Raw genomic sequence first — 13,382 nt, 5'->3', positions numbered from 1 at the left:
AAAGTGGACGTTTGTGCCAAAAATTTTTTTTTTTTTTAAAACGCCAAGGCGTTCTTGAGATATTACATTCACGAGAATGAGACAGAAAAGGTCACAGTGACCTTGACCTTTGACCTACAACCACCCAAATCTAATCAATTAATTCTTGAGTCAAAGTGGACATTTGAGCCAAATTTGACGAAATATCTTCAGCTGTCTTTGAAACACTGTGCTGACAAGAATGACGCTGATGCAAGGTGACAGTAACCTTTGACCTTGCATCACTACAAGTGGATGTTTGTGCCAAATTTTATGTTTGTGAAAATGGGAAGGGCAGATCGACAGACGTAAAACACGAAACATAATGCCTCTGGCCACGGCTATCTCCGGCACAGAGGCATAAAAATCAGAAATGAGAGAACTAATCTTACAATGATATGTGTGTTTACAAATACAACATATTACATTTCCAATGCTCTACAAAGAAATGTGATCAAAACATGAGTAGTTTTCATCTTAACGGGGACATAACTAGATGCTGAATCACTGGATTTTCATCTGGACCAAGAGTACAGTGTGTATCAAACAGATGGAAAGCTGTCTCGCCTGCAGTTCAGTCTGGACTCATGAAAGTCTGTAAAATGAGCATGTTGTGTTAAAATGCAAATACAGAGATCTCTGCACCAAAATGTGAGACGTGTTTTTCCTGACTATGAAATGATTCTGAGGACTCAAGTTGAACTCCAGCAGGATAAATTTCCAACATGTGGGATATAGATGGCTGCAGTCAGTGATTTTTTTATTTATATCTCACCAGATTAATTAAAAAAGAAGTGACTGATTTTGTTTTACCAACCAGCATTTTTTCACCTGTGCATTAACTTTAATAAATGACCCCAAAAAACTCTCCTGTGAGCAATAATGTATCTGCAATACTGAGCAGTGAAAGATTTAGTCAATTTAAATGTTAGACCTTTATCAACAACAACATTTTTCAGATGTGAAAATGAACTACTCTTCTCTTTAATTTTTTTTTTTTTTAGGTTTCTGACAGGTGGTTGGTCACCTTGAGCTAATGGAAATTGTTGTGGCCATTAATCACTTTTGTGGGTCATTTTAAAGATTAAAATGACTAATCAATTAATCAAAAAAACAACAGTTGGTTGGTCACCTTGAGCTTATGGAAATTGTCATGGCTATTTGTCATTTCTGTGGTCCATCAGATAGATTACTTTGACGTAATAATAAAATAACACAAAACACAAGTGGTGATTCCAGGGTTCAAGCCAACATTTTGGCATTTGTGGCTCCAACAAACTTGCAGAGTATGTTTCTGGTATTTCTGTAAACAAGACCTGCAAATTTCTTCATGATCAGCCAAACGTTTGTGGAGTTTGGTCTATTTATGTGCTGAGCCGCGTCCCCAGTTTCTAAGTGAATATCTTCCAAATGCAATGAGATATCAATAAGCTTTTGATATCTGTTTATAAGCTTGGTCCAGCAGTGATCCATAGATGATTTGGTGACAATCAGCCCTATGGTTTAGGGGACGATGTCGAAAATGTGCTTTTCAAAAAATTTAAAATTGAAAAGTAAAAAAAAATGTTGAGTTAAAAGATGTTTGTAGGAAGTTTCATATCAAACGGACTTACGGCATGGGAGTCGTGACTTTTCAAAGTTGACCTGTAATTATAGCACCCCCTTCAGGTTGATTGTGGTCGTATTTTTATGGGCTGCATTTGTACACCACTTTCAATCACTCGTGAAAAAGTTGTGTTTACGATTCAACGGGTAGTTGAGAAAACATCGCTAAAGAAAAAAGATCAATTACAACAAAAACAAAGGGAGCCCCTAATGACAGATAAAAATAATAAGTTGCAGGCCTAACCCTGATTATAATATTATTACAGTTATGTGCAATAAGTGCTGGTTAATATTCACTCCAATGCCAGGCCTATTTACCACGGTATAGACTCATTCTGTGAATTAAAGTTGTGTAATGATAATGATAGTGATTTCTGATGATAGTCAACCAAAATAAAAAGTATTTGACAAACCTGCGTTCACAAAAAAACAAAAAGATGAATAAAAGACACACTTTCTGTCCTCACTGGTTTTCTAAAGTTTCCTTGAAAGGCAGCGCTACGTAACTGTAGATTCATGGTAATATTCCTGGAATAAAACTACAAAATTTGGTACTAAATATGAGCAAAAACACGGATCACTGGAGCCTTTCTAAATTTTAATTTCCAATTGGTTATAACCCTAGGAGTCTTTTAGTCAATGCACAGCAGGTCAGCTGCACACGAGAAAATATCAAAGTGGTTAAATTTGAATTTTCATTGATGTAGGAGACGTCTTGCATTCGATTGTGATGAATGAGCAATATTTGCATATTAATAGAGTCTGGACTGACCGTATGAGACTGAAATTATTATGCAAAGCAGAATATTTTAATGTCTTAAACCACGTCTGGATGGGAAATTTGTCTACAGGCAGGCACACAATAGAAAATGAAGTTTCCGATAATAAAAGAATAATGAATGGATATTTATTCGGGTTAATGTGGAGCCTGTTATTCAATGGAAATTGTTCGGCTTCTGCTTATAAACACAATAAAAGTCCAGGAGTTCTAATCTGTAATTAGAGACAAAATACATATTTTTTTCCATGAAACTTTCTAGGAAACTATTTGCAAATTAAAGACCTGTAAAATAAAGTTATATTACTTTAATATAATTGGTTCAACTGAAGCAGCAGCTGCTCTCGCGTTTTTGCATAACATCCATAAACGCAGCGTCCTTGAGAGAGTTAAGTGTTACACTATGAAGGCAGCTCAAAAAAAAAATGGGAGACCGAACAGGTGGCTTCGCTGCTTACCTTTATTTTTCTTCCGGTTCTTTGACTGCAGAGAGGAGGACTGTTGGTATGTCTGAGAGCGGGTTGGAAGGAAGAGAAGAAGAGGGAGGGTGAGACGGGGAGAGAGCAGGCTGTCAGGATGAATCAGTGGCCTTTGTTTACTGCAAAGAATCCTGGGATATAAAAGATGACAGATCTTAGCGAGCGAGGAGGAGAGGAGGCAGGAGACACTTGAACACAAAGGGACGCTCTCTTTCCCTCATTATCTCTTTCTCACACAGACACGCACTCATGCCGGGGTGGAAGAGTCGACCTCATGGAGGACTTCAGCAACTCTCGCACCTCTAAACATAGAACAAAGAGACAGGAAGGGAGGGGCGGCACTGCAGGACATCCAGGTGATGGAGGAAATGAGAAAAAATAGAGCTCAGGGGCCACAGGGGATTAAACACAAAGTTTCAGTAAGCAAAAAGTGAAGGGCAAACACCCAAAAGAGGGGTTTTCAAGGTCGTAGGCACTGTAGCTATGGGATACAACCAGAGCCCCATTTGGCCTCTATTTGTTTACATTTTGGTAAAGTAGCAACATTGGATGGAAGAAATAAGCTGCCAACATAAAAAAAAGAAAATCAATATGCCCAAGAATATGCCAGTAAATGTACCAAAAATACTAGTAAAAAAAATATCGAGATTAATTAATTAATTAAGTGTGACATAAATTAATATTTCTTTTTCAGTATTTGTACTTTGTATAAATTTCTTCTTTATTTATTTATGTATTACTTCACCTTATTTATTTCCCTAAACATATTTATTTATGTATTTTTGTTGTTGCAAATTATTTGAATTATTATTTGGCAATTTATTTTCAACATAATTTCGCCATTAAATGTAGCAAATATGACATTAAAAATAAATGTAGGTATTAACCACACATAATGCATTAAAAGCATGCAGAATTATACTTTAGCAGCTCCTTTTTGCACTGTCACCATGGATGTACTGGAAACCATCATTGGATACTGAAAAAATAAAATAATTGATGATTCTCAAGCAAGTCCTGCAGTTAAAATGAGCAACTATTTTCCATGATTCCCAAGCAGGTTAATAAACATGTATTTGTTGTAAAGTTTATGCCATACTGAATAAAAAAACATGCGTTGCATGTCTGTGTGTTAAGTTTTGACTCCGAGGAGAAGGAGTTTTGACGCACCTGTCCTTTAAACTCCTCTGCAAAACCCCTGATATATGAAATTAAACTCAGGCCAGCAGATCTGAGATGTGACCTCTCTCAACAGGTCAGATGAGGCACCAGATCAGCTCTGATGTCACGATATTACACATGTCAGAGCCTGGAGCTCGGCCATTCACAGCCCCACGCTCAGCAAGACAGATGACATGGGCCCGCCCACTCCCACTGACACGCCATCTGCCATCGCAGCACCCATGCACACTGTAAACACACACACACATGGAAACGCATTTAATTTTCAAAGAGATGCTGTCAAAATGTATAAGGTCATCGCCGGCCAAACTGACTGTCTGGACCTGGGAGAGCCGAGCTCAGACGGACAGGCGAGGCGGACAGATGTCATGGAAGTGACAAGAAGGTAATAACGAGTCAGCATTCACTTACATCACACTTCACTACAGCACATGTTCATCAGGGGTAAAAACTCAAAATGTTTTTCCTCAAATCACTGGCTGCATGAAAACAAATCAGCGAGGAAGCAGAGTGTTACCTCATTTAACTAGTTTGTACTTTGACAAGGCAACTGAGGGGAAGTCAGAGGAGTTTCATAACCTTGTTTGATCCGCATTATGCAACTACGTAATGCAATCTTGGAGCTACAACCTGCAACTTAATGGAAAATAAACTGCTTTTTCTCCTCTTCAAATGCTGATAATTCATTTTTTTAATGGATTTTTGACCTGCAAAGCTCATAGTTGTGCTTTAGATTTTCTTTTGAAGGAATAGTTTGACATATCGGGAAAGGTGCTCATTTGTAGTCATGCCAAGACTTAGAAGAGCAGATCAATGCCACTCTTACATCTGTAAAGAAAATGTGAAGTTGGAGCAAGCAGCTGGTTATCTTTAGAGCTGTAACAGTTAGTCAACTGATTCATTAGTTGATTCATTGACAGATAATCAATTGGCAGCTATTTTGATCTTTGAAAAATAGTTTCAGTCTTTTATAAAGCAAAAAACCAAAACTTTGTTGGTTTCACACTTCTTAATGTGAGATTTTTTTTTATTTTCTTGTCATACATGATAATAACTGAATATCTTTGAATTTTTGGACTGTTTATTTGTTAAAACATACTATTTGAAGACGCAGCCTAGGCGCCAGCATAAATGTTGGCATTGTATGTTGATACTAGAAAAGATATTGACAAAATGAGATACTTACATGATAAATGGAGGGCGGGTCTCTCGGCGGCGAATCTCTCTGATTTGTCTGGAGGACGTAGTGGGAGGGGCTTTGACTGTGGTGGCTCCGCCTCTTGGCCCGTTTGGTCGTGTCATTGCTCCGTTTGCCCGGACGAGCCGTGTGGCAGGAGTAGTCGTCAGAGCCGGTCCTCTCGTCCACGCCGGACAGTCCCACGTAACGCATCAGTGACGCTTCTGTGAAATCATCCAATCAAATCAGCATGGAATAAATTAATGTCAAGTATATTAAATTTAAACTTCCATTAGGGGTGATATCCCGAGTTCACCTGTAGCTCAAGTGCCCAAATTAGACTCTTATAATTTTTGCCTGCAGCACTTTACGGTATCGATCCACTGTTTTATATTCTGGAATATGTTCTTCATCAGTGCTACTGATGAGGAGTTTAAGTGGGTTAATTAGAGACTACATTAAAAATAAATGAATAAAACACAGTGCAAAAGGTCACTTCACTCAAGATTGATTCAAATGAGACCGGTGGAGTTTAAGAAAGAAAGAAAAGTTACAGATTTTGACCTTTAATCACGGCATCGTTCTGGAGTTAATCAGTTATTTAGAAAATATCACAACTCACTGCGAATATCTGTGAAACCTACAGATGCAACTGAAAGTGCACCATGGCTTTTCTAAGTCTGATTTTCTTTTGTCTTTTAATTTTAGTGCCACTATTCTCTCTTTTCATTGTTTCTATCTGAACAACAAAATCTGTCATTTGTTGTTGCACTTGGAAAGTAATGCCTTAATAAAAAAAGAGGCCAAAATTCTTAAAAATTCTTGGGTTTATAAATTTTCCCTTAAAGTTAATACTAGATCCTGGTAAAGAGAAGTTATTTACAAAGTGTCCTATCCCCTAAGAGAGCTCCTAAGGTTAAAAAAAAAAAAAAAAATGGCTAGGAGTAGGGAGGAGGACTTTTAAGAGGCTTAGAGTTTCTTAAACAGAGAAGACAATGGCAGAAACTCATAGAAATATTCTCTAAATGCTGAATGACAGTCAGTTAATGAAATGCTACAGATTAGATAGTGCAGCCAAGGATAATGTTTGTGGTCTATCTCATTAGAGATTCACTCACATCTCCCACCCAACACAATAACGATACAACACCAGAAATAAAGTGAGAACAAAACACTAAGATTTTTGGCAGCTGGAAAAAGGAACAAGTGTCGCAGTGTAATCACACATAAAAGTGCTCACAGTGTCTCACCGTGTGACTTCATTTTATTACCACTGTGTTTCCACACCTGTAGGCTCACAAAAGGTTGTGACAACCAATCACATCTTTTAAAAGCCTGTGTCATACCTAGCACTGAGGTCAACCACACCTCCTCACTAAGAAAAAGTTTCTGTCTCTTCAGTGATTTTGGGTTGTCCCAAACGAAAGATGACCACTGTGAAAGAAACGTGGCAATATTGTTGGTTATGGCTCTTAAACGGGCGTTGCACAGCGAGAAAGGCTCAAGGACAGCTGTTGTTACAGTTGTGCGATCGCTAAAATTCTGACAGTGTCAGAAATTTGGGATGACCATCGTACCGTGTGACTGGGTTACGACCTGCGTCTTTCTCAGCCACAACGGCACCAACATTTTTCTTCTCCTCTTCGTCAGACTTTTTTGACACATAAATGTGACTACAGCGAGGCTTGATTTGTTTGTTTTCATTCTCCTCTTACCACTACAGTGGTGTAGATGGATAATGCACACCAACGGCGTTTTGTTCTCGCGTGTTGATGTCGTAGATTGTAGCCTTTATTCTGTAGGTGATGCCATCACACATTCTGTACACATCAAATCTGATGTCTTACTCAAGTTTACTAAGATCCACGTCCCAAAGTGTAGCTTGCACTAAACTTATAAGGGGTTGACCACATCGAGATGCGTCGCTAGAGAAGCGTTGCCAGCAAAATGATGTTTCTCTAAGGTACAGCACGCCTGTCAGACGCTCCTCTCTTGCTGCTGTGTGATGCATTTTTCTGGCAGTTTTTGGGTGTGCATAAAAGGTAAAGTATTTTCAACTTTTCCGGTTAAGGCACAGAGTCGCACCATTCATCAATGTCACTTTTTGGAGTGGACGCGCCTGCCGTGATGCGTCTTAGTGTGATGGCCCCCCTTAGATTGAAAAAATCTCACAGTTTGCGGGACGCTTTCCTCGATCAGAGCTGCTCTGAGTATTTTCCTACATCTCTCCTAAGTCAAGACTCCTTGCTAGAAATTTTTAGGCTAAGATAGGAGCTCTCAGGAGTTTTTTCTGACTGTTTGTGACTACGACTCAGGACTTTGGACATGCCTGACCTGTGTTGTCATATGGGTTGGAGGACTTGTTGATCTGAATGTATGCTTATACAGTATAAATAAGTACAACCTTGAGCTAATTACTAGCTATCTTACAGCTAATGCCTGCATAGTTAGGTACACTGGCTCTTAGGGGGGTCAATAAACATAAAGAGAACACTTCCTAAGCGGCTTTTCACCAAAAATGTTGCTTGCCAGAAAATAACTGATTGCTTTTTTGAGCAACCAGTGTCAAAATGTAGCTTAGTCAAAATGAGACCACTTTTTTGAGATACGTTTAGTGGACTGACAGATTCATATTTCCCACTACTGCCGGGGACAATCATGCTGCTATGGGAGAACATGTCCATGCATGTGTGAGTAAATCTCAGTCCTTATTGAATTTGTTCTGGTTCACTGTCTGTAACTCTCTTCTATGTTTTTTTTCTTCTTTTTCAACCAACTTCCTCTTCACCGCTCCCACCAGGGGAGAAACTCAGGTCTTACTACCTCTCTCCCTCTCACAGTCCTCACGGTTTCCACCCTGTCCTACCCTGGTTGCTAGGCAGCGGCCGGAGGAAAGTGAGACACCGAGAAGAGCTGCTGTCAGCGTCACCATGGCAACTGCGTGAGTGATTCAGGTGGAGGTCAGGGAGAATAGTCTTTTTTTTTCCTTTTTCTGCCTCCTCTCATCCCTCCTTTCTCTCCCTCCTCCTGCTGCCGTCTCTCTCTTTTATTCTTCTGCCCTCACAGCTGCCTTTCATTTTCTCTGCCTTTGTACCAACTGTCTACATTTTCTCTTTTTTTTCCTCCTCTCCTTCCCTTCTCATCCCCTCTTATTTCTCTGTGATGCTAATCACAGGGAGAATTAGAGGAAAGGGATGGAGGCGCATTGATCTCCGCACACACACGCGCTGATCTCTCCGTAATACAGAGAGACGGGAACATTTAACTGAATCTAACAGGCTCCTCAGGAGGTGCACACACACATATGCGCTCCACACGCCGGCACTCACCTCGGCGGCTTTCTCTGTTAAGCTTGGCTGGATCTTCATAGTCGCCCACCCAGTTACACTCCACAGGCATGGAGATGGGCCTCAGCCTGCCTACAAGTACACAATTACAAAACTTAATATTCTCTTTGGAGTTTTTATATTCTGATATGTGATACTTTAGATTCTTGCAGAGTTTCTCTATTATTTCATGCATGATGTAGAGAGCTCCATCACTTTCTAAAACTTTTTATTTACCGCCTCAGGCTGGCAGGTGGTTTTCAGCCTCATGATTGTTTTTTGAAGTGTTTCGCTGCAGCACAATGAGATTGAACTCGCTTTTTTTTTTCATCTCGTACCATATGTGGGTGTGGTGCAGTACACGGACTCCTCCTCTTCTCGCCGGTGAGACTCTTGATCCAGGAAGGAGTTTGGTGACTCAGAGCGCTTAGCAACGCTGACGCCACCGTGGTTACGCGATGCCTCATCCCCAGACAAGGCTCCTGTCTCATCTCTATGGCAACAGCAGAGGCAGATTTACCAGCAAACAATTGTACATCAAAGTCAAAGCTCCTCTTTTCTGTCAACAGATTTACTTTCTTATCATTTTATTTTCTCTAAGAGCGGACAAACTAAGATACAGTACCTGGGTGTGTATGGCTCAGAAGGTGGAGGTGGGATGTAAAGGTCCTGCAGGGCGGAGCTCTTGGTGGGTGTGCCTGAGGGTGTGCCCGAACCACTGCCTGGGCTTCTGGTCGGCTGCAGAAAGAAAATCGGACAAATTTTGTCTTTAACTTTTATTTTACACCTTTTCTGACATCTTTAAAATGAAAATCAAGCAGCTTTTTTTCTGCAACTTATAGGGCGACATTGTGCCACGCTGCCGTTCTGTTAAAAGGTACAATTACAGAAATGAGGGGAACAGTTGTCTTGCCGACAAGGGAGGTAACAACATTATCGTAACGACTGTGGCAACGTCTGTATAAAAAGGGACAGCCAGCAGGACTTTTGATGGTGTGTGTGTGTGTGCACGACTCGCTGTGGGATATTTAAAAAGCAGCTGGCAGCAGTTAGCAGCTAACTCAAAGAGGAATAACAGCTGCTGAAAATGTCTGTGAATTGAGAAAACAATTCGATTTCAGGAGTTCCTAACTCTCTGAGCAGAGGACAAGATCAGCTGCTACATAACAGAGATGGTGAATGATTGCTTTTGCTATGTTCTGCAGTTGTTATTGTTTGGAAAAGGCTGCTGGTGTGTATGTAAATTGTCACACAACAAGCAGATGCTGTCGTGTTAAAAGTCATAACTGTCCCGCCTCCTTTGCTTCCACAAAACAGCATGTTGTCTAAAATCTGCTGTTGTTTGGTTCTGTTTAAAAATGCAAATGAAACATAAAGAACAGACTTCATTATGTAAAAAGGGCAACTGTAGTTTCTTAGCAGTTTCTATCCCCAGTAACAGAGATAGCGGATGGAGGGGAGGAGGGTTTGTTGCTGACAGAGCTTACGTGGTTAAAGTGTCGGGACGATGACTGTAAATAAAGATGGATAACATGACAGCTCCCCAAAGAGATGCCAAAATGTCTCAATTGCACTGTTAGCTGGCTGGCTGCAGAATAGGTCATAAACCCCGCCCACTCCATGTATGTAGATAGATGGCCAAACTAAAAATTTAAAGTACATGCTGATGTTTTCTGCCATTTAAGGTAGTTATAATTACCTAGATGTTTGTTCAAGTGCTCCTTTTTCTGATAAGATTGCTTTTAATTAGTTATTCTATGCTGTAAAAAGTGAATTTAACGTTATGATTGACAGCTGTATGTGCCAATCAGTGTGCTCTTAAGATTGCTACTGTGTGGCAATCTACTGTGCAGACTCTGTCTCCAAAATAAAGCACCAGCATTAGACGGCGATGGCTATATCCGGGTTTCTTGGGCTTTATTTTTGTACAGTGGGAGGAAGTGGAGACGTGTTGAGGGTGGGCACTCGGCTTCCAGAACGCCGAAATCACCGTTATAAGTGGTAACTGCCGTGTGTGTGCAGTGTGAACTGGCGCCAATTAGCTAACCAGAGGGATAAAAATACAAGACACACACGCTCTCCCATGCATGCACGCCGAATGTCTACAAACAACAACAAATAGAGAAGCTCGTATTACAAAACACAAACAGCGAATGTGACTTTATTCTCTATTCAGGACGCCAAGTAACTTTTTACTATACTTAGTAAAAAGTTTCTGCTATATTAAAGTTCTGTATGTCATGTGCAGAACCACAAAGAGGCATGACTAAAGTGGCTGCACAAAACAAAACAGATGGAGGGCAGAGAAAAACAGTTCTCCTCATGATTGTGTGGATAATCAGTGTTAATTAGGGAGATAAATTTCATAATTGAGGGCGCACTGGGAATGTGGGTGGAGGGTGCCATCAATTTTCCCTTCCCATTCATCCCAGTGTGTTTCGGCTGGCAAACAAAACCATGCTGAGCCACAGTATCGTGACCTAATTACACGCTTTGGCTGCAGTCGTACAGGGAGTGGGAATGCTGTGGGGAGTTATGTGGGCCAGCGCGGTGCCTTAATAAAGTCTATAAACGGTAGAGCCGGTCCCACCTGCAGAGCGAGGGGTTTCCAGCGCATGTTCTTCAGCAGAGCAGGGGCGGAGCTGAGCGTGCTCTGCGGACGCTTCTTCAGGGTCAGGGACACGACGCCTTTATCGGCCCTCAGCGAGCCGACCAGGTTGCGTAACTGCCAGCCCACCTGTGGATGGGAGAGGGTCGAAGTGATCATCATCATCGGGTTAATGAACGACAAAATCATATTTATCTTCTGCCTGTCGTTTGAATTCTGTCCACGTCGTGATTGGGCCTCGCTTGTTGAGCCTTCTGTGCAAGTGGGTGTGGAGGTGGTAAGTCTATCTATAGAGCTTTCATGTGATGTAACCTGCCCTCAATTTGAAAACAAATGCATCTTATCATACATCTACTTTTTTAGCAAATCTTCTCACAAAACCAAGCCAACACTCTTTGTTTGTAGGACCAAAACTGTACACAAAAATAAAAACCATAAAGGCCACCAGAATTTATCTTTTCTTGTCGTTCATGGCTCTTCCTCCCTTTAGTCACTTGTGCTTTTTGGAGAGAGATACTCTCTAATTAAAGCAAATCTTAACTGCGTTTACTGGATTAACCTGAGATCTGATCATAATGCAAGACGAGGTGCAGAGAGGGTTGGAGGATCTGATTACACTAATTGCGATGCATGCTGCGTGCATCTGCATCCTGTAAGGGCACAATCTGCAGTGTAGATGTAAACAAACGGGTCGCCCGGCCACAAAATTCGAGACACATAATTGCAACCGGCTTAATTTCCTGATTTAACTGACAGGTCTTATAGTTAACAGCCAGATAACACCTGGTAAAAACAAGACTTCAAGGGCTCTGATGCGTAATACATAGGCACACAAGATCGAAAAAACTAAATCCTATTGTATAAATTTGATCTTCGTATGAATCTTTTCTGATTATTGATGATTGATGATTGCGTAACAAAAACAATGATCTGAAAGATGCTAAAACACCCAGTGGAACTGATGGGAACTGCACGGTCTGTGACTGCGTTTAAAGGATCATGAATAACCGTTTTTTTTGGAGTATCCCCATGTATGTGTTTGAGCATGTAAACACAAAATTCTGTTTATGAGAAAGCCAAATATGGTAGCTGGACTACTCCAAAAGAAACTAGGATGTATACAGGGAATATAAATAACACACTTCCTCTGTGCTCATGTAAACACCATATTCCAAATACGATCAGAACTTGCGTGTCATTTTGTGTCTATATGTGGTCTAAAGTGTCTTCAACTCAAATATATCAGTTATAGTCAGAATTTTATTTCCATAAGCCCAAAAATTAAACAACGTAGACATTTCCCTCACAATTTAGTGTTATTAAGGGACACAAGTAATATGTTTTAAACTTTTTGTGAATACTATCCAATTATTCAGTGTATTTTGCCCTTAGTTTACACTTATTTTGAAAACCACATGTATCATAAATACATCCTTCTGCTAACTTTGCCAAGTCTGTCACTAGCTCTCCCTGTCAGCTCTATCTGGGCCGTTCGAAAGCTTTTACAATGCGTTTCAGTGTTTGGGTGCACTTGAGTTGTAGCGTCCGGCTGATTCGACCGCGAGTTGCCAGTGAGTGCCGGCTTGACCGCAGTTATTCTTAGAAAATGTCCTGCAGGCGACTCATCGGCTCCCTGCAGGCAACCATGTGCTTGTGGACACAACGTTGGGTACCCCTGATATACACAGGGTTAAAAAAATAAATAAATAAAAATAAAATATATATATATATATATATATATATATATAAAACATGCATTTAACCCTATGCAGTCAAGATATTTTGATTAACTCTTTAAGTTCAATTTCTATTCTTATATAACAGCAATAAATAAACACAAAAAGGTATATTTAGAACATATGGGAACACACACATACACAATAAGAAACCCACCACAGTCTGGTGATTAACTTGTATGACTTCATCTCCCGCATGGATCTTCTTACAGCGGTCAGCTGGAGACTACAGAGACAGAACAGAAACAGGCGACTATGAATTGATCCGTGTTTATTGATCGCTGCATACCGGCCGACAGACTGCACTTCAACACGCTGTAATGTAACCGAGGGAAGCTTAGCAGAGTCATCCCTATAGAATCTGATATGCCGTTATGGATCTAAATGTTGTCAGTTATGTAGAGTAAGAATCGCTTTTCTATACACATCAACCCCCCCGAGTGTGCAGGGAAATCCACTTCATTGGTGTTTTT

The 13,382-nt window shown here is 40.5% G+C and overlaps 1 protein-coding gene across 2 annotated transcripts in view; it reads right to left on the bottom strand.

Moving 5' to 3' along the window:
• Positions 1-13,382, bottom strand: part of cnksr2a (connector enhancer of kinase suppressor of Ras 2a) — a 102,995-nt gene that overhangs the window by 19,756 nt on the left and 69,857 nt on the right. For both annotated transcript variants that reach the window (XM_088072061.1, XM_042510815.2), the window contains 7 exons: positions 13,067-13,135; positions 11,156-11,302; positions 9,191-9,303; positions 8,904-9,058; positions 8,569-8,658; positions 5,249-5,463; positions 2,860-2,911 (listed from right to left, as the gene is read on the bottom strand). In XM_088072061.1, the coding sequence (XP_087928187.1) occupies positions 2,860-2,911; positions 5,249-5,463; positions 8,569-8,658; positions 8,904-9,058; positions 9,191-9,303; positions 11,156-11,302; positions 13,067-13,135 (841 nt within the window). The remainder of the gene's footprint in view (positions 1-2,859; positions 2,912-5,248; positions 5,464-8,568; positions 8,659-8,903; positions 9,059-9,190; positions 9,304-11,155; positions 11,303-13,066; positions 13,136-13,382) is intronic.

The sequence above is a fragment of the Plectropomus leopardus genome, chromosome 21 (assembly GCF_026936395.1).
Source record: "Plectropomus leopardus strain MGB_pleo_1.0 chromosome 21, ASM2693639v1, whole genome shotgun sequence".
Lineage (NCBI taxonomy): Eukaryota > Metazoa > Chordata > Actinopteri > Perciformes > Serranidae > Plectropomus > Plectropomus leopardus.
Note: the sequence above shows the minus strand (reverse complement) of the source record. Positions and strands in the feature narration are given on the sequence as shown.